The sequence below is a fragment of the Solanum lycopersicum genome, chromosome 12, assembly GCF_036512215.1.
Source record: "Solanum lycopersicum chromosome 12, SLM_r2.1".
Taxonomy (NCBI): domain Eukaryota; kingdom Viridiplantae; phylum Streptophyta; class Magnoliopsida; order Solanales; family Solanaceae; genus Solanum; species Solanum lycopersicum.
The window spans coordinates 41,717,086-41,739,086 of record NC_090811.1 but is presented as its reverse complement, the minus strand read 5'-3'; the positions used below and the strand labels follow the sequence as shown (position 1 = coordinate 41,739,086).

The window sequence follows — 22,001 nt, the reverse complement described above, 5'->3', positions numbered from 1 at the left end:
AGACTTACCATGTCTTCCACATAGTCTATCATCAAGGTCTTACCATCAACCTATGACTCAACCCAATTTGGGGAGTAACATTATCACATACCAATTAGATAACAAGGCTATTTGCATCTCTATAACACAATTAAACTCTAGATCATAACTTGAGACAAGACACATAGGCTAATTTCACATTATAATTCATAACCTAAATCACATATAATGAAATAGCATGATAGGCCTATAATTCAACTCAATTTAATCACAACACCATGTGATAGTAAACTAATCAACAACAAACTCAATTGAATGATCATAATTCAATATAGGTCAAGATCACTACCTAGGGTTAGGGATTTTGTATCATATTCTTTAATTAAGACCAAACCATCAAAAATTACCATAAAAAGTTGAATTACATCTTAATCTACTTAATATAACCCTAAGAAATCATTAAAAACTCAGTCCATAACTTCAATTTCATAATAGAAGGAAACCCATGAGAAAACTCAAATTTTGAAATGTATTTTGAAGGAACCCTGTGAGAAAAGAGTATCAAAGGTGAATAGATCCCATACCTTAATGTTTGGAACCAATTTTAAGGTGAATTCGTCCCTTTCTAGACCCCAAACCCTAATCCTTGCTAGTCTTCAATGGTGAGTTCAAGTAGAGAGAGAAATTAGAGAGAAGAAAGAGAGTTTATTTGTGAGTTGTCCTTAGGTTAGCGAGGGTTGGGATATTTATATTTGGACTTAATAAACTTAATTAGTCTTCCGTTAATGTCCAACTAACCCCTAAATCACCTAATTAATTAAATAAACTGAATTAAAAAATGTATAACAACTTAGGACCCTCACAAACGAGACCCCGCTTACGGACCGTCTTTGAGTTGAGGACATCCCCCCTTCTGTCGTCTTTGTCAGAGATTGTGTAGGCAAGGGGATTTCTCCAATTGTCTAAGTGTTGGACAACGTGGCATCGATGTCCCATTGATCCACACACAAACCGTAGCCTACACCTACGCACTCAAATGATGATTTTAGAGGCTGTGCAGGTGAAGGGTCCTTCTCCACTAGCCTAGGTGTGGGTCGATGGTGGCATCGACACCCTGTCGATCAACACATGGGCCTTATTATGTCCCGTTGATGCACAGTGCAAGTCAGTTTTGCATCAAAAAACAGGGGTCCTCCTCAAGGGCCCTTGGTTGGTCCTTCGGGAGTCGTACCAGATGTTTTAAGCATAAAACAACTCAAACACCTATTAGCTACCTTTCCACCAATTTTCCTACATTTACGACTCCTAAAAGTTAGTCAAATAGGATAAGGAACACTAACATCCATTTGAACCAACTTTCCAGACGTCATGGATGTTCTTGGACATTTTGGTTCTTAATACTCCTAAATAACCCATATTCATTACAATTGGACTTAGAAATAGTACTTAGACCTTTTGACACCTATGTTAGGCTTTACAATGTGTCTTTAATTTTGAATGTGTTACATTATCCCCCCCTTAGGAACATTGATCCCCGAATGACACTAAAATTCTTTGGAAAGAAGGAATAGACTCAAGACTAGAAGAACAAGCAATCAACAATATCAAATTAACATAAATCATATCATTTCGAAAAGGAAAATATCAAAACTCATATTACCACTCATAAGTCTCAAAGCACTTCATCATGAGGCATTTCCTTTTCACAACAATTATGAGCTCAACATACATTATATGAGTCAATTAGCACAAAGTTCAATCTAACAAAGTATTACATATCATTTCATAAAGACCCACCATATCAAAAAACACAACATAACTCAAAACAAGCAAAAAGCAAAATTTGATGTTTTTAAGAGAAATACTACAGTAACTTCACTGTAAGTTTTTCAAAATTAAATAATGTGCAAAACTTCACCCAAAAATCAAGAAACATCAATTTGTAGTCATATTTATATTACTAAAAAGAATGACTAACTTAATTCTCTTAAAGATGAGGGTAACAAGACTTCATGTCGCCTCGGCCTCCCATGTTGCACCCTAAACTAGATGATTTTCCATAACACCTTTATGGAAACTACCTCTTTATTCCTCAAACTTCTTTACTTTCCTATAAAAAATTTGAACCAGAACTTCCTCATATGAGAGGTTATCCTTGACACCAAGACCCTCAAATAGGAAGAATGGACTCAAGATCACCGATACACTTTTTCAACGTAGAAACATGGAAAATCGGATGAAGCAAACCCAATTCTCTAGGAAGTTTCAATTGATAGGAAACCTTACCAACCCTTTGCAAGATTTTATGGGGACCCACATAAAGAGGACTCAACTTCCCTTTCTTTCCAAATCTAACCACCCCTTTCAGTGGTGAAATTTTCAAATACACCTTATCACCTTTTTCAAACTCCAAATCCCTTCTCCTATGATCGGCTTAAGACTTTTACCGACCATAGGCCATTCACAACCAGTCCCTTATAATATGAACCTTTTCCAAAGTTTTATAACTCAATTTGGGACCAAGAAGTGATGGCTTACCCACTTCAAACCATCCAATAAGAGACCTACACCTCCTACCATACAAGGCTTCATAGGGAGCCATGGAAATGGATGAATAAAAACTATTGTTGTAGGAAAACTCCACCAAAGGTAAACTGTCTATCCAAACACCCTTTAAAATCAATGATACACGCCCTAAGCATATATTCAAGGGTTTGTATCGTACGCTCCGCTTGACTATTTGTTTGGGGATGAAAAATGGTGCTTAACTTTACCATAGTACCCAACCCTTTTTGGAATGACCTCCAAAATCTAGATGTGAATTGTGCACCCCGATCCGATATGATGGATAAAAAAATGCCATGGAGGCACACAATCTCATCTACGAAGATTCTTGCATAATCCTCCACCAAATATGTTAACTTGACGGGAATAAAGTGAGCGGGATTAGTCAAATGATCTGCTACTGTCCATATGAAATCATATGACTTTTGAGTCTGAGGTAAACCTACTACAAAGTCCATATTGATGTCTTCCACTTCCAAGTATGAATTTGGATCTGTTGTATTAAGCAACCCGGCTTTAGGTGTTCGGCCGTTACTTGTTCACAATTCGGACACTTAGCAAACTCCGCTATGTTCCTTTTTAGACCTTCCCACCAATATATCTCCCTTAGGTCATGGTACATTTTTGTCAAACGCGAATGAATTGAGTAGCGGAACCCATGTACTTCTTCTAGGATTCGATCCCTCAACCCATCTACATCGAGAACACATAATCTCACTTTTTGCCTTAACATACCATCCCCACTAAGGAGAATGATTCATTCAACTTGCCGGGAAGCGATTCTTTAAACTCCAATGAGGCTAAATCAAGGTGTTGTTTGGACTTCACCTCAACTACTAGAGATGACTCAGAGTTATGATGAACTATACTGAGAACTCTCTAATGTCACCCCCAGCCTAGCCAACCTATGTACTTCCTTTGCTAGGTCCTTCTTATCTTCATCAAGATGGGATACACTACCCATAGTTATACGACTCAGGGCATCCATAACTACATTAGCCTTGCCGGGGTGATAAAGGACACTCATATCGTAATCTTTCAACAACTCTAGCCACCTTTTTTGTCAGAGATTCAACTCCTTTTGTCTAAACATATATTGGAGACTCTTATGATCGGTAAAAACATCAATATTAACCTCACACAAGTAATGCCTCCAAATTTTCAAACCAAACACCACGACCGCTAATTAAAGGTCATGAGTAGGGTAATTTCTCTCATGTACAATTAGTTGCCTAGAGGCATAGGCTATCACCTTCTCATGTTGAATAAGCACATACCCCAAACCTACTCGGTATGCATCACAATACACCACAAAACCCTTTATGCCCTCTGGTAAGGTCAACACCAGAGCGGAAGTAAGCCTATTTTTCAACAATTGGAAATTTTTTTCACATGCCTCCAACCATTCAAACTTCTTACTTTTTAAAGTCAAAGTATTTAAAGGAGACGCAATGGATGTGAAACCATCCACGAACCTCCGATAGTAACCCGCTAAACCTAAGAAACTCCTAACATCAGTTTAAGCCAATGGTCTAGGAAAGTTTTTCACCGCTTCCATTTTCGTTGGGTCTACATCAACTCCCTCACTAGAGATGATGTGCCCAAAAAAGTCACCAACCTCAACAAAAATTCATACTTACTATATTTGGCGTACAATTAGTTCTTTAAGGGTTTGCAATACTACCTTCAAATGACCTATATGATCACCCTCATTCTTCTTATATACTATAATGTTGTTAATGAATACAATGACAAATGAATCTAGGTAATTTCGAAACACTCTATTCATTAGGTCCATAAACGCCGCCAGAGCATTAGTGAGATCGAAAGACATGACTAAGAACTCATAGTGACCATACCTATTTGGCAAGGATGCCTTTGGTATATCTTCACCTCTAACCCTAAGTTGGTGATACCCCCCTCTCAAGTCAATTTTTAAAAATTAACTCACCCATTAGAGTTGATCAAACAGGTCGTCAATCCGAGGGAGAGGGTACTTATTCTTAATGGTAACCTTGATGAGTTGGCATTAATCAATACACGTTCTCAAGGACCCATATTTCTTCTTTACGAACAAAATCAGAGAACCCCTCGGAGAAATACTAGGACTTATAAAAACCTTATCTAGTAAATCCTTGAGTTAAGCCTTCACCTCTTTCAATTCGATCGGAGCCTTTCGATAAGGAGGAATTTAAATGGGATTTGTATCTGGTAGCAAATTAATGCAAAAGTCAATTTCCCGTTAGGAAAGAATATTAGGAAGTTCATTGGGGAAGACCTCTGAAAACTCACTCACTATGGGTACCAACTCAATGAGAGGAACTTCTAAGTCTAAATCTTAAAGTCTTACAATAGGATAAAGACAACCTTTTCAAATCATTTTTGATGCTTATAGACAAGAGATAATACGACATCTAGGAATAGAATTTCCCCCTTTCCACTCAACAACAGGTTAATTTGGGAAGTTAAACCTCACCACTCTTGTCCTACAATCAATGATTACAAAATATGCATGCAACCAATCCATACCCAATATAATATAAAATTCAAGCATATCGAGTTCTACTAGTCAACATAAGAAACTCTGTTGGGAAATATTATTGGAAAATTTCTACACACCCTTTTCGCAACAACCGACTCACCCACCGGAGTAGACACTATAAAAGATTCACGCAAAATATTGGGTAATATCAAAGTTTTTAGCTACTAGAGGTGTAACAAAGGATAAAGTAGCGTCGGGATCAAGTAAGGCATATACATCAAGAGAGAAAACATCCAACTCACTGGTCACCACATAGGGATATGTCTCTTTCTTACCCCTAGAGCGGAGGGCATAGAAGCGGTTCTTATTAGGAGCATCACTAGAACAACTTGCTTGAGCTTGACCACTACCCTTGTCATGAATCTTCAAGTTTGGGAAATCTATCATCTTTTGACCACTCTTGCCACAAATAAAGCAATTATATGTCCCCTTAAGGCAATCACCATAGTGCTTTTTATCACACTTTCCACAAGTTGGCTTCTCATTTGGTGAATTAGTACCTTTTACATTCTTATATTTAGGGTTAGACACCCTATCACCACTAGCCTTTGGAAATTTGAAAGGGAATCGATTAGAAACCTGCTTCTTAAATCTAGGATTTCATGTATCTCAAGTCTATTCTTTGAAGAACCTCCATTAAATGACCTCTCTCTTAGCATCCCTAGTTTTTCGCGTAGCCCTTGCCTCCTCAACCCTTCTTGCATAAACCATCAGATGGGAAATATTCATGTTGTATGTAGCATTGACAATTGGCACTCCTCTTAGAAGTCCTCCGACACACCCGTCATAAAACAGATCATTTGGTATCTAGGATAAAAGACCAAAGAAGGATCATATTAGGACAACTAAATGAATTCCAAAGAGTACTCATGGATACTCTTTGATCCTTTGCAAAGATTGAAAAACTCTGTCACTTTTTCATCCTTCATCTCCCTAGGGAAGCAATGATGTAGAAAAGCCACCTTTAAGATATCCCAAGTCATAGGACCTCCCCTCAATGAACTATTATCCCTCTATTGCAAATACCAAGTTTGAGCCACATCCTTGAGTTGGTATGTGGCCAACTTGACCTTCTCACTTGAAGACACCCCCATAGAATATTATATCTTGTAGACCTAATCGATGAATTCTTTTGGGTCTTCGTCAACCTTATAACCATAGAAAGTAGGAGGGTTCATTTTAGTGAAGTCCCTTAGATGGGAAGCCATAGTAGTAACTTGTTGATGAGGACGGGGAGCATTCTCCCGATTGGCTTGGGCCGTCATAGATTGTTCTTGAACCGTCGGGCTTGTGCTTGAGTAGTAATGGCTTGCACCATTTGAGAAAGAATAGCCCACATCTCAGCCTCTGTTATAGGTGTTGGATTAGCCGGGTGTTGCACCACATTAGCATCTTCTTCAATGGAGGATGTTGGTCACCACGGGGAGGATATTATGCAATAGCAACTTCCTCCTCAAGTCTCCGAGCCGCATTTCTTCGAGTATTCATGCTTTCTATAAGCACAACAATAGTATTAGATGCAAAATCTCACCATAAGTATAATCTATTGGCATGATATAAGATTTCCAAGAAAGCAATCGATTCCTAAGCATCATATAGGTTCCTACTCATAAGTGTGGCGCGATTCACAATTATAAATACAAACCTACATAGACGTGGTAGAGAGAGAGACATAACTCAACGATGTTCAACCTCATGCTCTGATACCAAGTTTGTCACATCCAAGTTTACCCCCAAATGTAACCATCGTCATCGTACTTTTGAAGGACTAAGACTAGAATCTAACTGTCATGTCATTACATTCAGAGGTTGAAAATTGCGGAAATATTTTAAATTTTCATTATCACTACTAGGAGGTTTACATACACCTCTACATACACATAATAGATATATTCATATCGAGTATACATAGACCCTTCGTATAGGAAGGCTACATAGCCTTCTACTTTTATTACACACACATAAATGTAAAATATAGAAATAGTCTCAACAATTGTCTCATCTCATACCATCTAAACGAATATCACAATATGGGCATAGCCCTTACATCAATTCAACAAGACCATGTATAGGTCATACGAAAGTACAATACTTAATTAAAAAGGAAAGGAATGAAAGGGTCAATAAGTTCATAAAAAAATCCGTAAGCTAGAGGATGACATTGCCTTTGAAAATTAAGGACCTACCTTACTTGGATGAAATGAAGAATCAAAGCCTTCAACAATTTCACCTCCCAAACTCTTCAACGACCGGAACCTAAAATTTTTGGGAAAAAGGGAAGAAAATGGGATTAGCACTCCATAAGTACTAAGTTAAGGATCTTATGCACATACACAAGAAAAACATGCTAAAAGGGACTTTTTAACGAAACATGAAAAATAACCCCTTTAGAGACTCAATGCAAAGTCAAGTAAGTCATATTAACCAACCAAATATTCCTACTATCTCAACAAGTAATACTTATACCAACATACTTGAAACTATGATTTACTACAACCCTAACATCAACGAATATTATCGCAAGAATGAATAAGAGTCAATCATATCATAATAATCAAGACAACTACTCACAAGTCCTTATCAAATCAACAAATACAATGACTAAGCAAAGCCCCATAACCTTACTCTATCAAGTATCCTTAACAAGGAAACATGACCAATGTCAAACTTTAAATATCATGCATTTAGGTTTACATTTCATCATATATTAACATTTTAACCCAAGACATATGCATAAATTAACTAATCAACATATAGTATCAACAACGTGCCATGGCCATCATATATACATCATATATTAGAATAACATAAACATATATAAGAACTTCCTCCTAAGGCTCTTGTCAAGGCTAACTAGTGCAATGTTTAGGTAGAGTCCCATACCCCTACCAAGAGTAAGCTAGACACCTTAGGTTATCCAAGTTAGAGTTGAAGTCCATTAATTCGTTTTACCATTTGGGAATATCTTGCCCTAACCGACATAGACCACATGAGCTAGTGTGGAATCCGGTGTCATAAAACCCTACACCGAGAGAAGGCGGACCATTTACCAAGGTAGTACCAAACATGAAACGTAGCAACTACATGGATCTAACTAGCTAGTATTCCTGTGGGGCAGCATAGTGGAAGAACTAGGACATATAGTTGGGACCTTCTTTATGGGCCATGCATTATAGTATATAATCTAAAGAGTAATATAGTTTTTCTACCTTTACTATGTGGTAAGGGACACTCCTCCACCTAATTCAGTCGGTGCTAAGCTACAGTCCTCTTTTGAAATGTCTTTAAGCCTTTAATTATCAATCATAGCTTAATTTAGATCGATCATAGATTAACTTAGGCCATAGGGTCTACCCCTTGTATAATCATCACCAACAATAGATCTATAAGAATTGTATGAGTACAAGATCTTCATCACATTTCATATAAGTGAGGTTAACACATTTGTATTTCATAGCATATCAAAGCACATTGATAGTTTTCACCATCCTTATATCACATACACCTTAATCAACCTCACAAAATAGTAAAGACATTTCAATTAAACATCATACCACCCTATAATCCTAGTGTAAGGTATACTCCAATATAATATCATGACTTACCAACAATTAATCACAACTGGAAATAAAGATAGAGATTCTAAGACTTACCAAGTTTTCCACATAGTCTATCATCAAGGTCTTACCATAAACCTGTAACTCAACCCAATTTGGGGAGTAACATTATCACACACCAATAAGATAACAAGGCTATTTGCATCTCTATAACACGATTCAACTATAGATCATAACTCGAGACAAGATACATAGGCTAATTTCACATTATAATTAATAACCCAAATCACATCTCAAGAACTAGAATGATAGGCTTATAATTCATCTCAATTTGATCATAATAACATTATAGGATAGTAATATAATCAACAACCAATTCAATTGAATGATTACAATACAATATAGGACAAGATCAATACATAGGGTTAGGGATGAAGGATCATATTCTTAAATTTAGACCAAACCATCAACAATTACCATAAAAAAGGTTAATTACATCTTAATCTACTCAATATAACCCTAAGAAATCATTAAAAACTCAGTCAATAACTTCAATTTCGTAATTGAAGGAAACCCATGAGAAAACTCAAATTTTGAAATCTATTTTGAAGGAAACCTTTGAGAAAAGAGTATCAAAGGTAAATAGAACCCATACCTTCATGTTTGGAACCAAGTTGAAGGTGAATTCGTCCCTTTCTAGACCCCAAACCCTAATCCTTGCTACTCTTCAATGGTGAGTTCAAGTAGAGAGAGAAATTAGAGAGAAGGAAGAGAGTTTATTTGTGAATTATCCTTAGGTTAACGAGGGTTGGGATATTTATATTTGGAGTTAAATCATTTACAACTCAATCCATAACTTCAATTTTGTAATTGAAACTCATGAAAAAACTCAACTTTTGAAACAAATTTTGAAGGAACCCTTTGAGGAAATAGTCTCAAAGGTAAATACCATACCTTAAAATTTGGAAACAATTTGAAGGTGAATTCGTCCATTTCTAGCCCCCAAACCCAAATCCTTGCTAGTCTTCAATGGTGAGTTCAAGTAGAGAAAGAAATAAGAGAGAAGGAAGAGAGTTCACTTATCAGTTGTTTTTATGTTCATGAAGGTTTGGAGTGTTTACATTGGGACTTAATTAATTTAATTAATCTACCTTTAATACCCAACTAACCCATAAACCACCTTATTATTTCAATAAACTGCATAAAAAAACATGCAGCAACTTAGGACCCTCACAAACGAGACCCCACTTACGGGCCGTCTCTGAGTCGATGGACATCCCCCCTCTGTCCTGCACTCTTTCGTCTTTTTCAGAGACTACATAGGCAAGGGTCTTACTACAACTGTCTTAGTGTGGGACGGTGGTGGCATTGACGCCCCTTTGATTTACACACGGACCGTAGCCTGCACCTGTGCACTTTGTCGATGAGTTCATAGGCTGTGAGGGTGAAGGGGAATTCTCCACCAGCCTAAGTTTGGGAAAACGGTGGCATCGACACCTCGTCGATCCATACACACACCGTCTTTTATCCCGTCAATTCACACTTCCTGGCAATGTCTCATCAAACTATAGGGGTCCTCTTCAAGGGGCCTTGGTTGGTCTTTGGGGAGTTGTACCCGGATGATTCAACCATTGAAATAACTCAAACACCTATTAGTTACCTTTCCACAAATTTTTGTACTTTTTTGACTCCTTTAGTCAAATAGTCTAAGGCACACTAACATCAATTTGAAACAAATTTCCGAACGTCATGGACGTTCTTCGATGTTTAGGTTATTAAACCTCTTAAATGACCTATATTTATTAAAATTGGAATTAGAAACATTACTTAGAACTTATGACACCTATGTTAGGATTTACAATGTGTCTTGAATTTTGAAGGTGTTACATTCTAGGATGTTGCAATTCTTCTACATGTAGCTATGATGTTGCTTTGTCTAGAGACACTTATTGTTTCCTTTATCATTTGAGACTATTGTTTTAAGCCTATATGTGGTTGAAGTAAGGGCTATGCCCAATATTGTAAATCTCTGGTAGATTGTTTATATGTGAGACAATATTATTGTACTATCTTATGGATTAGTTATATTGCATAAATAAGAAGCCTATGTATGCTTCATAAGCAAGGAATATATGTAAAATCCATATTCAATAAGCGAGAAGTCTAAGTATACTTCACTATGTAAAAGTTTAAAATTTTTCACATTTTTGACCTATGATATGTAATGATCAATGCTAAGGGCTAGTATAATTCCTCTTCGACGAAGAATACACTAGTTACGTCTACAGGGTGCTCCACGGGTGCGATAGCCGAGTTGATCGACAATCCCGACTACCTACATCGAGTGTTCCTTCACAGCACAACTTTTTGAAAATTATAAATAGTTGTTAATATTTTTACTTTAATATCCAATTTTATAGTTTTGATCATAATTTTAAGATTTAGCTTTTATTTTGAGTTTATGAGAGCTTTTGGGAGACTATGCTTTTGAACCTTGGAGATTTGAAGATCCCAAACTTCAAGCAATTCAAAGTGGGTGCTGGAAATTCTTTATCCTGATTGAATCGAATATAAATTGTAACTAGTTGATGTTATCTTGATTTGATATCATTTTCTTCCCTTTTCTATGAGAAGATAAAACCCATATTCGTGAGGTGTGATTTTGTGAATATGAGTTAAATATATTTTTAGGTGTTTCTTATTGATAGTATATTCGTTGTTTAAATGTGATTTCATTTAGTAATTGTCTGTGAAATAAATGAGTTTTAAAACTAAGACTACTAAATTGATAGCCGGTGGTTATTGGGTCATCATGAGTTTAGCGTGAGATAGTGAATCCTAGTCCTATTCCCACACTTTCAGTTCAAGAGAGTTATTGGGCTAAGGTGGAGGTTGTGCTTGAAGGCTGCAACTCGATGTTTGAGAGAAACCAATTTGATTCATGATAAGTTGCTCTAGAGAAAATTTACCCCCACTAAAGTTTAGCCTAGTTACATATATTCAACGGTGTACTATTAATAGCAATTAGCCAATGGTGTCTTTTATCTCATATTTTGATCACATCCCAAGAATATCGTTTCCCCGTTAGTATCTCTTATTTTAAATGTTTTTAATTGTTAAATGCTATTGAAAAACGTCCCACTGTTCAGTGACACTTGTGACACACCTTTTGATTTTAACTATGTTTTTATTTGATCATTTTGTGTATCTATGACTAGCATGAGCTAAATATGTGTTCGGCTCAAATATTCTCAATACCACACCCTATTGAAATGATCCCAGCCCTTGGTTGGGTTATTTACTGGATAGCGATCTCTAATGCTTAATGTTGGATAAATGGTGTTTAATGATGTTGATTATTAAGGAAGGAACATTTTGGTGGAAGAATCACACATAAACGAAGTCCTTTTTTATGTGTGTATTGACAGGGACAACTTGGACTCAAAGTTCCCCAAATACTAATGCAAATCAATGTCTTTCATATGGAGTTTACCTTCATTGAGTTGGGATAGTGCAACTTTCACATGGTACATGAGTTTTACACCAACTGGGCGCCAAACGTGAGATCTTATTTTGTACTATGCAGGGTGTCAATGTGATTATCACTCCTAGAATCCTCAATAACATTATTGGGACTTCATCGGATGCAGACCAACTAGTTCTCATTGGCATGAAAATACGCTCACCATACCAAGCCATTCGACATACTCTTTTTTGCTCGAGCTCTTTGGAGAAATGGACTAAGCATAGCAAGAAGACATATCACCAATCTCTTCGCTATGCCCACATACTTAGGGAAGCTCGGGTTCGGCTGAAGATTGTGATGCACTATTTTATATCGGGACCACATCACATGGCTATCACCGAGGACAGTTTCTATTCTATATATGCCTTTATGACGACCACATAGTTGAACATTGGGGCTGTCCGGAGATTGGCCATGTGGAAGGCCCGGATTCATAAAGGGTGAAAGTATGCTTTTGGTTGTCTTATTACCAAGTTGTGTCATCTTGCCGCTCTCTTGTTGTGACTATTTTTATATGTTAATTTTTATTGCAACCCCCACCCATTTTAACTGACACCTGTGTCACCCCCTTTGATTTACCATGTTTTTATTTGATTATTTCGCGTATCTATGAATAACATGAGCTAAATCTCTGCTTGGTTGAAATATTCTCAATACCACTCCTTATGAAAACAATCCCAAACCTTGGTTGTGTTATATACTAATTAAGAATTGTGAATGCTTATTACTAGTTGAAAAGTGTTTGACGACGTAGAATATTAAGGATGGAAAATTGTCATGGAAGAAGCACTACTAAGGCGAGGTGTTTTTTTATGTTAGTATTGAGAAGGACAACTTCGCACTGGAGTTCCGTAGTACTAAGGCAAATTCGTGAGTTCCATATGGATTTCATATTCACGGAGCTGTGAGTGTGATACTTGCACATGATATACGAATTTTATGCCAACTGGGCGCTAGACGTGAGATTTTATTATGTGACTATACGGGGCATTACTATTACTATAACTCCTACAATCCTAGAAGACATTGTTGGGACTTCACCGGATGCTGACTCACTGGTGCTTACAGGGCTGAACATATGCCCATCTCACCAGGACATTCGACATAGTCTTTGCTACCCACAACCTATTGTGCAATAGACTAAGCATAGTGAGATAAAATATTAAGAATCTCTCCCTTATGCCCACATGCTTAGGGAGGCTCGAGTTTGGATAAAGATTTTGATGCCCTATTTAATACTAGGACTTTATTACACAGATATCACTGAGGAGAGGGTCTATTTGGTATATCCCTTTATGACGACCACATAATTGAACATTGGGGTTGTCATAAAGATGGAAATGCGGAAGACCCGGCTTCATAGAGGGTGAAGGCATGCTTTTGGTGGTCTTATCACCAAGTTGTGTCATGTTGAAGGTGTTCTGGAAGAGAACGTAGACTATATTGCATCATTATTCCTAGTACTGCAGGACATCATGGGGACCAAGGGGCCCGACACTAAGCTTTGCCCGATTTTCACCATTATAGAGCGCCATAGACGCGATGAGTTTATTATGGCCACGATGTATTGCTTATAGATGCTGCGCCACCAGTGTGGTTGTCGAGAGTCCACTGACATGCAGTTGGCTGAAGCTTTAGAGACACTATCCACTGAATGCCCACACCAAGGGCGTGCTTGACATTAGTCTTGAGTTTGTAAGCAGGTCGATGATGATATTCTCATTGATGAGGAGTGACTACGTACTAGCTCGGATGTATAGTCTTATTTTGACGAGGAGGTAGACCCATCTCAGGCCGCTGATGAGGCCGAAGGGGTGATGCTATGGAGAATTTATGAGAGAGTGTTTTCACCTTACTTCTTGTATTGTTACTATTTTTGAGAAGCAATGGGGATAGTTCTAATATTTACCTATGATGTGAGGGTAAAAATCGTGTTTGATATGTATATATTTTTGAACATTCGTAGAGTCTGTGTTGTAATTTTTTTGTTTTATTTAGGCTTCCTTGAAGGTGGTTTTTGATTCTTTTGCAAAGAAAAGTCCCTTTGAACCGTAAAAAATACAAAAGATTTTATATTTTCAAGACGGAGTCAGTTTTTGTAGTTGAGTGACAATGTCCAGCGATAGATGGATGACGGTCATTTTAAGGGAAATTTCGTTATTGAGTCTTAGGTTGTTATATTCTCAAGCTTGAAACTTCGAAAGGAAAATGTATCAAGACATCATTTAAAGTTGATGTGTAAATATTTGCATTTGGACATGTTTATTTGACTTTAATGATTTCAACTTAAGATAAAATTGAATCTTATGCATGAATTGATTGTGTTGTTGTGATTGATCAATTCTTAAGTAGAACATCTTCCATGAGCTGTGAATTTTGGTAGTACTCATGTAATGAACTTAGGACATTTTGCACTTTGACTAAGGACAGTGTGCGTCTTAATTTGAACAAATCTCTAAGTCAAGGGTGGCTATTGTTAAGTGTCAAATTATATGTATATATATATATATATATATATATATATATAAAGAGAGAGAGAGAGAGAGAGTGAGAGAGATAAATAAAGGGGTATGTGTAAGATTAAGGTGAGGTTTGAAGTACTAGGAGAAAAATATGCAAAAAGAAGGGGCTGAGCAAAGAAAAAGTTGTGAAGGCATAAGGAAATCGAATCTGGTGCATTAGGGAGGATAAGTATATAATTGTATCTTAATGAATCCCCTCCTTATCTCAACCCTACATTACAATCGGAACAAGTCTTATTTGATTTTTGATCATAAATCACGTCATTAGTGGAGATTTACGTATGGGCAAGTTTATGGTTCTGAATGCATACATGTATGATATCTTTGTTGAATGAGAGCGTACATGTTTGTGAAGTCCTTAAACCATATTCATTTTGTTGATTTGAGTTGAGGATTATCTTTAGAGTAAGGAGCATTTATTGTTTGAAAGATAGGTGAAATGCAATGGTTCAAATGTTGTTTATTCTGTGGGTTGCTAAAATGTCGTCAAGTAAACTACATGAGTCATGCCCATTTTGAATGAAATCATGCATGTGTTAACTGATTACAAATTCTTAGAAGAAAGTAGGGATGCACAATTATCGTATTAGGGAGTCTAGGTCTTGGAGTAGTTAGTAAGTTGTTTGAGGATGAACAAAACTCTAAGTGCAGGGTAGTGATCTTAGGAGTATTTATATGCTTATAAATATAATAATGCACGAATTTAAACAAGTTTGGAATTAATTTATGTTAACTTGTAGTATTGTTGAGTAGATTTTATTTTATATATATTAACAGCATTATCGGTTATGTAGGTATGCTTAAATTGAGAAATGAGCACTGGAAGTGGCATCGGGAAGCACATGGGGGCATAAGTGAAAAGAAGTAAGAAAGGAATGGAGTATTCTGTCCAAAATTCTAATTTAAACCCAGTAATGATATTCCTCTCCAAGTCTCGGAGAGGAAATGATAATTTTGTACGAGATTCAGCATTCAAACCAGGCTAATCCGTGTTTCAGTCGTGTCGCGAAGGTGAGAAAAATTGTTCTAGAGGGAGTTTAAATACCCCTCCGCATCGCGCATGTATGTGCCTGATCATTTTATTAAAACATTGTTCTTTTGGGTTTTGAAGAACGATGATTGAAAATCTATTTCATCATTTTTTAAGGTTTTTTACTAGCTCTTTTACTTTTGATATCTTTTTGATAATTAAATATCCTTGATCAAAAATATTGTGATGAGTAACCAAATACCCTAGTTCTAAGGTTGTGTCTACAGGATGATTGTAATTGCTTAAGTTTTTATGGATTGTATTTAAACTACCATATGAATCACTCTTTGTTCTTATTTTTTGTATTTTGTGCATGATCACCGTTGAAATAAACAAATTGTACGAATTGAACTAGGAGGATAATGATTTTATTTTAATAATTAGGGTTAATTTGTATCTAAGATAGGGGTATACCTAGAAGCCATGTTTGGTCATTATACAAGAACAAAAGTTAATGCTCGGTAATTGGTCAAACCTATCCCCGCTCAATAATGTTGTTAGGTTGTAATTTAATATAAGAGATTAGAGGTTGGGAGACCATAACCATGTATTAAACCCTATGTTCTTTGATTCAATAGTTGATAAACATCATTAAAATAATATAAATTTCATGAATCCTGATAAGACCAGATCATTATTGAAACCCTTGAAATTGAATCGCGCTTGTACATTCATGGTTAACTTTTAGGTTATAAATTAAATCACTCTTGAAATTCTGATAACACTAGTGTTAAGCTGAAAGTTTTGGAGAAATTAAGGATTCAAATTGTGAGTCATGTGGAAACGATACCATCTCTTTATAAGAGTCACTTTAATACTGAAACACTTGTGTGCGCGATTTCCGTGCAACACTATCTACACATGTTACACATAAGGGGTGCTTCGAAAAGAAACCAGAATTACATCTCTTTTGATATAAATAAACTTGGACAATCACGTCGTTATGAATCTTCATTGATCGATATGGACAACTAAGGACATATGTTAGTTCTAAATGAAAAATAATCGTGTACATACCCAATTGGGAAGATATAGTAGTAATCAATCCTTTGTATTTAATATTTGCATGATACATCACTTCTTCAATATCATAATCTACGTAATTATCTATGTTAAATTACAATATATTAATCCATTTCAAAAATTAGCATGATGGTTTTTTGAAATTAAGTAATTACGCAATTTGGTATTTAGACTTACACTTGATGCTAAAAAAGTTCTAGAGCCGCAAAACTCAGAATTTCTCCATCAAGCTTCATCAAATACTAAGGTATGGTATTCCATTAACCTTTGAGACTTCTTTCTGATATACTATGGTTTGACGGTATTTTTAATGCTTTTTCCTTATGTTTAGTGGGTCCAAAAGCCTTTTTATACTAATTTTTATGTAAGTTTCTCTTTATTTGAAAGAAATCTGTCTAAAAGATGAATGCGTAGGTTTTTGAGCGAGAAAAACAGAAAAGTACCACCTACTTAGCTTGTGATGGTTCGTCGTGCCTGTGACAGTCCGTAGGTGGCATCGTAGTGCAGCTACTGAAGAAAGATGGGGAAGTTTGACCAAGTGTGGGGTTACGGAGTACGTGACGGACCGTCTTAGTCATGAAGGTCCGTCCTGCTGGTTCGTCATGAAGATCAGAGAAATATTCCAGTACCCAAATTCAAAGAGTTCAAGTGTTTTGGAACGGAGACCTTCGACGGACCGTTATGCCTGTGACGATCCCTCATACCTTCCATCGAGGGTAATGAAGAGAGCAACAAAATAAATTACACAAGTATGGGACGACGGTGTCCATGACAGTCCGTCGTGTGGTTCGTCGATCCAGCCGGGTTTTGACAGATTTCCACCAAATAGAGTCCTTATTTATTAGGTTTTTATTTTTTAGAAATAGTTTGAAAAACCTCGTTTTTGAGGTTAGACCCTAGATTATTTTTATACTCTTTGTTAGACTTTTTGTTCTTCAATTAATATCAGTAATTGACTGTTGGTTATTTTTGTTAATTAATCAAGCGATCTTTTGGATTTTACTCTTTCTCATTGAAGTAAGTGCATGAATTCTTATATCATATATTTGAATATTGTGATTATGACTATGGGTAGCTAAACTCCATAACTAGGGTTGTGGGAATCATAGGCGAATAATGAGGTAAAATCTAACTAACATAACAATTCTAGATTAGTATCTTGCCTTATTTGATTATTCTTTCGCTTATAAGTATTTTTAACGGATAGCCAACGTTAGAACTCAACTTACTGCTAATTGCCGGATTAATAAGGTAGATAATAGGAAAAGAATTATCAACATAGATTAAGGGTATACTATCTAATGGCTAGATTGATTGGTAGGAGGTAAAAACTTAGTCAAATATCGAATATGATGCTTAATATGAGGTAAAGATAAGGGTCAGTATAGCAACACATGTAGCCCGACTAAGGTGCGGAGTGAAATTTTAAAGATGCTGGACCAAGGATTTAGAAATACATAACTTATTACTTTGCATGCAAGATAATAGGAAACAATTGTTATAGTTATAATTATCAAGTTATGAACCTGTGGGAAACACGTAAACCCTAGTTACTTTTATTAATTTATTAAACTCCAACATTTGAAGCTGTTAGTTGTCTCCTTCAATTTCGCTAGTTATTTTCATTTATTTGGAAATAGAAAACCTCCCTTTTATCATTTTTTCTTTCCGAGGAAGTAATTGACTGAATAATAGTAATAATAGATTGAAGTTTAGTCTAAACTATTTTCATCGTGGGAACGATCCCAACCTCATTAGTTGGGTTATTTACTTGACACGACCGCTTTACTTCTTATTTGAGAAGTAAGTTTGAGCGTATCAAATTTTGTCGCTGCTGCCGGGTGGTAGCTTTAGATTAACTTAAACTTATTACTATAGTTTAGTTGATATTTTCTTGATTTTACTTTGTTTTCATTGTTTTTGATTCATGGAGAACCATCTGCCTTGTATGCCAAATACACTGAGAGGAAGAGAACCCTTTTTTTCCCTATGATCACAAATTAGAGCGTACACTACACAATATGAATCAAAAGTTGGGAATTAATGATGATGATCCAAACCAGAACATGCCAGCTCCGGTTGATGTTTATGGTCAGTCGTTACCCGATGCTCCGGGTGAACATCAACAGAGGTGACAAAATCTTGCTCCACGGCCTCAAAAATACTATAGAGGCTGTGACAATGTAGAAGACTCCGATGGGCCACTTGTCTTTCCTCCTCAACCACCAGGCTACACCTTTGTGGTAACTAGTATCCTGATGCAAATGAAACTGCTAGAGGTTCGTTTTCAGGGCTACCTTTTAAGGATCAACATGCCCATATAGCTAAGGTTAGGGCAGTGTGTAAAAGCTGTGTAGGGAGGCCTGACTTGGACTTGGATATAATAGGGCTATGAGTGTTTCCTCTCTAACTGACAGGAGAGGCTTCTATATGGTTCACGAAGATCCCTTAAAACTCAATTTTCACTTGGGACCAACTAAGGGATGTTTTCTTAGCACGGTTTTACCCGGTCTCCAAGAAACTAAGCCACAAAGACAGAGTGAACAACTTTGTGGCTTTACCAGGAGAGTAAGTTAGTAGTTCTAGGGATAGATTCACCTCGTTTTTGAGAAGCGTACCCAATCACCGCATAGATGATGAGTCACTGAAGGAATACTTCTATCGGGGACAGGATGATAATAATAAAGTGGTGTTGGATACTATAGCAGGTGGTTCTTATGGGGAGTGTCCTTATGCTGAGATTGCTGAAAAGTTAGTGAAAATATCTCGGAACAATAAAGTTGGAGTACTACCAAGTCAGATACTGGGAGAAACACCTTCGCAGTGCAATCCACTCACAACCCATCCACAGATGATATCCATGAAGAGATGGCACAAATGAGAACTGAGCTTGAATTGGCATTAAAACATATCACTAGGGGTGCAGAAAAGATAAATGCAGTAAACTACTTGTCTAAACATCTACCACCTAATGATGAATTCTATTATGCGGAGGATTCCTATGCAGTAAATGAGCAGGCGGCGGGTTTCCGACTAAGTGCCCAAGGCTCAAATTAGGATAATTGGCGCCAAGGTCAAGTGAAACAAGGTCAGATCTATGGTAACTATAACTGTGAGGGTCATTATGACTGAGATGGAAACTAGAACCGCAACAACAAGTATGGTAACAAAAATGATAGGAATGGGCCATATGTCCCTCCTCAAAATCGTGAAGTTAAACCTAGGGATGGTTGAAATAGTATGGCGCGAGTTGAGGATATGTTGCACAAAATGATGAGGAGGTTTGATGCTAGTGATGAGCACATTAAAGAGTTAAGGAGTGATTTAGCGGGTATTGGGAAAAAAGTTGATACACATGCAATATCGATTAAGCAGATCAAGTTGCAAATGGCCTAATTATCTGCGACTGTGACACACGGCAACCAGGCACTCTTCCTAGCAATACTGTCCAAAATCTGAAAAAGGATGCACACTTTATGGCAATCACTACTTAGGGTGGTAAGCAAACAATTGACCCACCTATGCTGTCTAATGAGGAACATGCTAGAAAGGATAATGATAAGGTGGTAGAGGGTAGTGGTGAAGCAGAAGATAGCACTGGAAAAGATGCAAAATTTCCTATAAAGGTAATTCCCATGCCTAGACCACCCCCCTTTCCTGAGAGATTAGTTAAAAAGACAGAGGATGGTAAATATCGACGTTTTATAACAATGCTGAAGCAACTTTCTATCAATGTGCCTTTGGTGGAAGCTCTAGAACAAATGCCCGGTTATGCCAAGTTTATGAAAGATCTGGTTACAAAGAAAAGATCGGTCACTTTCGAAGATGATGATAGAATGCAACATTGTAGTGCTATTGCTACAAGATCTCTCGTACTAAAGAAAGAAGATCTGGGTGCATTCACTATTCCTTGTACAATCGGGTCATTACATTTTGCGAAAGAATTATATGATCTGGGGGCAAGCATAAATCTCATGCCCCTCTCGATTTACAAGAATTTGGGTTTGGGTGACCCAAATCCCACTACGATGTGGCTAATGATGGCTGATTGAACAGTGAAAAGGCCTATAGGGATACTCCACGATGTGCTAGTAAAAGTGGAGTCGTTCATATTTCTGACAGATTTTTTTATTCTTGATTGTGAAGTCGATTTTGAAGTGTCTATTATTCTTGGGAGGACTTCCCTTGCTACAGGTAGAGTCTTAGTTTATATGGAAAAAGGGCAAATGAAATTTCAGTTGAACAATGAATAGGCGACCTTCAACTTTTGTAGGTCCATGAGGCAGAGTGGTGATCTCCAATCGGTATCTGCCATATCCCACAAATAAAAGATGAAGAAGGATAATGAACTAAAAAGAGAAAAACGAGAGTTTATGGTTGGGGATTTGGTGCTTTTAGACAGTTCTAGGTTGCGTTTGCTTTCGGGAAAGCTCAAGTCCAAACGGCCTAGCCCTTACTTGATTACCCAAGTATTCACTCATGGAGCCGTTGAGTTAGAAACCAAGGAGGGAAGGCGGTGTAAGGTGAATGGAGAACGAATAAAACTCTATTTTGGGTATAATGCATCGGTGAATGAAGTGATACAGGCATACATTCTTGATGAAGGCTGAGTAATCAAGTGCCCTCAGTCGTTCCACAACGTTAAATCAGGCGCTTGTTGGGAGGCAAAATTGTTTTTCTTTTTAGTAATTGTAGCATTTTCTACTAATGGGTTTTAAATATGCCAGAACATCACCAGGAAATTCTGCAGAAAGTCACATTGCAGCAGTCACTAACGGATACATCGACGAACCGTCGCATGAATCCGTCGTACCAGGTATGTCTTTTTGTTATTTTCAAACTAGGTCACACACGATGGAATCAATGACGGACCGTCACAAATGAAATGGACCGTCGTCGGGGACTCGTCGCTTCTTTAAAGAAGCGTACCTGATGCGACCCGGCTGGGGATTTTTAAAAATTAAAAATTTAAAACCCCCACCCCTTCATTTGACTTCATTCTTTACCTCTTTCTCCCATTTCCCTCCCTTTTAAACTTCCAAAGATCATAACCCCCCTCTCTTACAACAGATTATTTTCCCTAAATTCCCCAAATCCTAAAATTCACTATCTACTAGTCGGAGTCTGCTGTTGTGGGTCTCTACTTGATCACCGCCTACCTTCCTCGCTTGTTTTTTTCATATTCTCAAGTATATGTCTCTGATTTCTACCCATTTACTTTGCATTTTTTGTTTATTAATTAGTACTAGCCTAGTTC

At 37.0% G+C, this 22,001-nt stretch overlaps 1 protein-coding gene across 1 annotated transcript; it reads right to left on the bottom strand.

Annotated features, from left to right (window-relative positions):
- Positions 1-5,212: 5,212 nt before the first annotated feature.
- LOC138340369 (uncharacterized) lies at positions 5,213-6,351 on the bottom strand. Its single transcript, XM_069292085.1, has 3 exons — positions 6,235-6,351; positions 5,732-5,893; positions 5,213-5,632 (listed from the first exon to the last, which is right to left on the bottom strand). The coding sequence occupies exons 1-3, from the start codon at positions 6,349-6,351 to the stop codon at positions 5,213-5,215; spliced, it is 699 nt and encodes a 232-aa protein (XP_069148186.1).
- Between the last annotated feature and the right edge of the window lie 15,650 nt (positions 6,352-22,001).

Bases quoted from the DNA above. Each gene is read 5' to 3' on its own strand.
- LOC138340369 (XM_069292085.1), bottom strand. From the start codon at position 6,351: ATGACGGCCCAAGCCAATCGGGAGAATGCTCCCCGTCCTCATCAACAA. The intron at 5,894-6,234 runs GTTGACGAAGAC...CTTTTATCCTAG, and splicing joins CTACTTTCTATGGTTATAAG to ATACCAAATGATCTGTTTTA. The intron at 5,633-5,731 runs GTCATTTAATGG...AAATTTCCAAAG, and splicing joins CTAGGGATGCTAAGAGAGAG to GCTAGTGGTGATAGGGTGTC.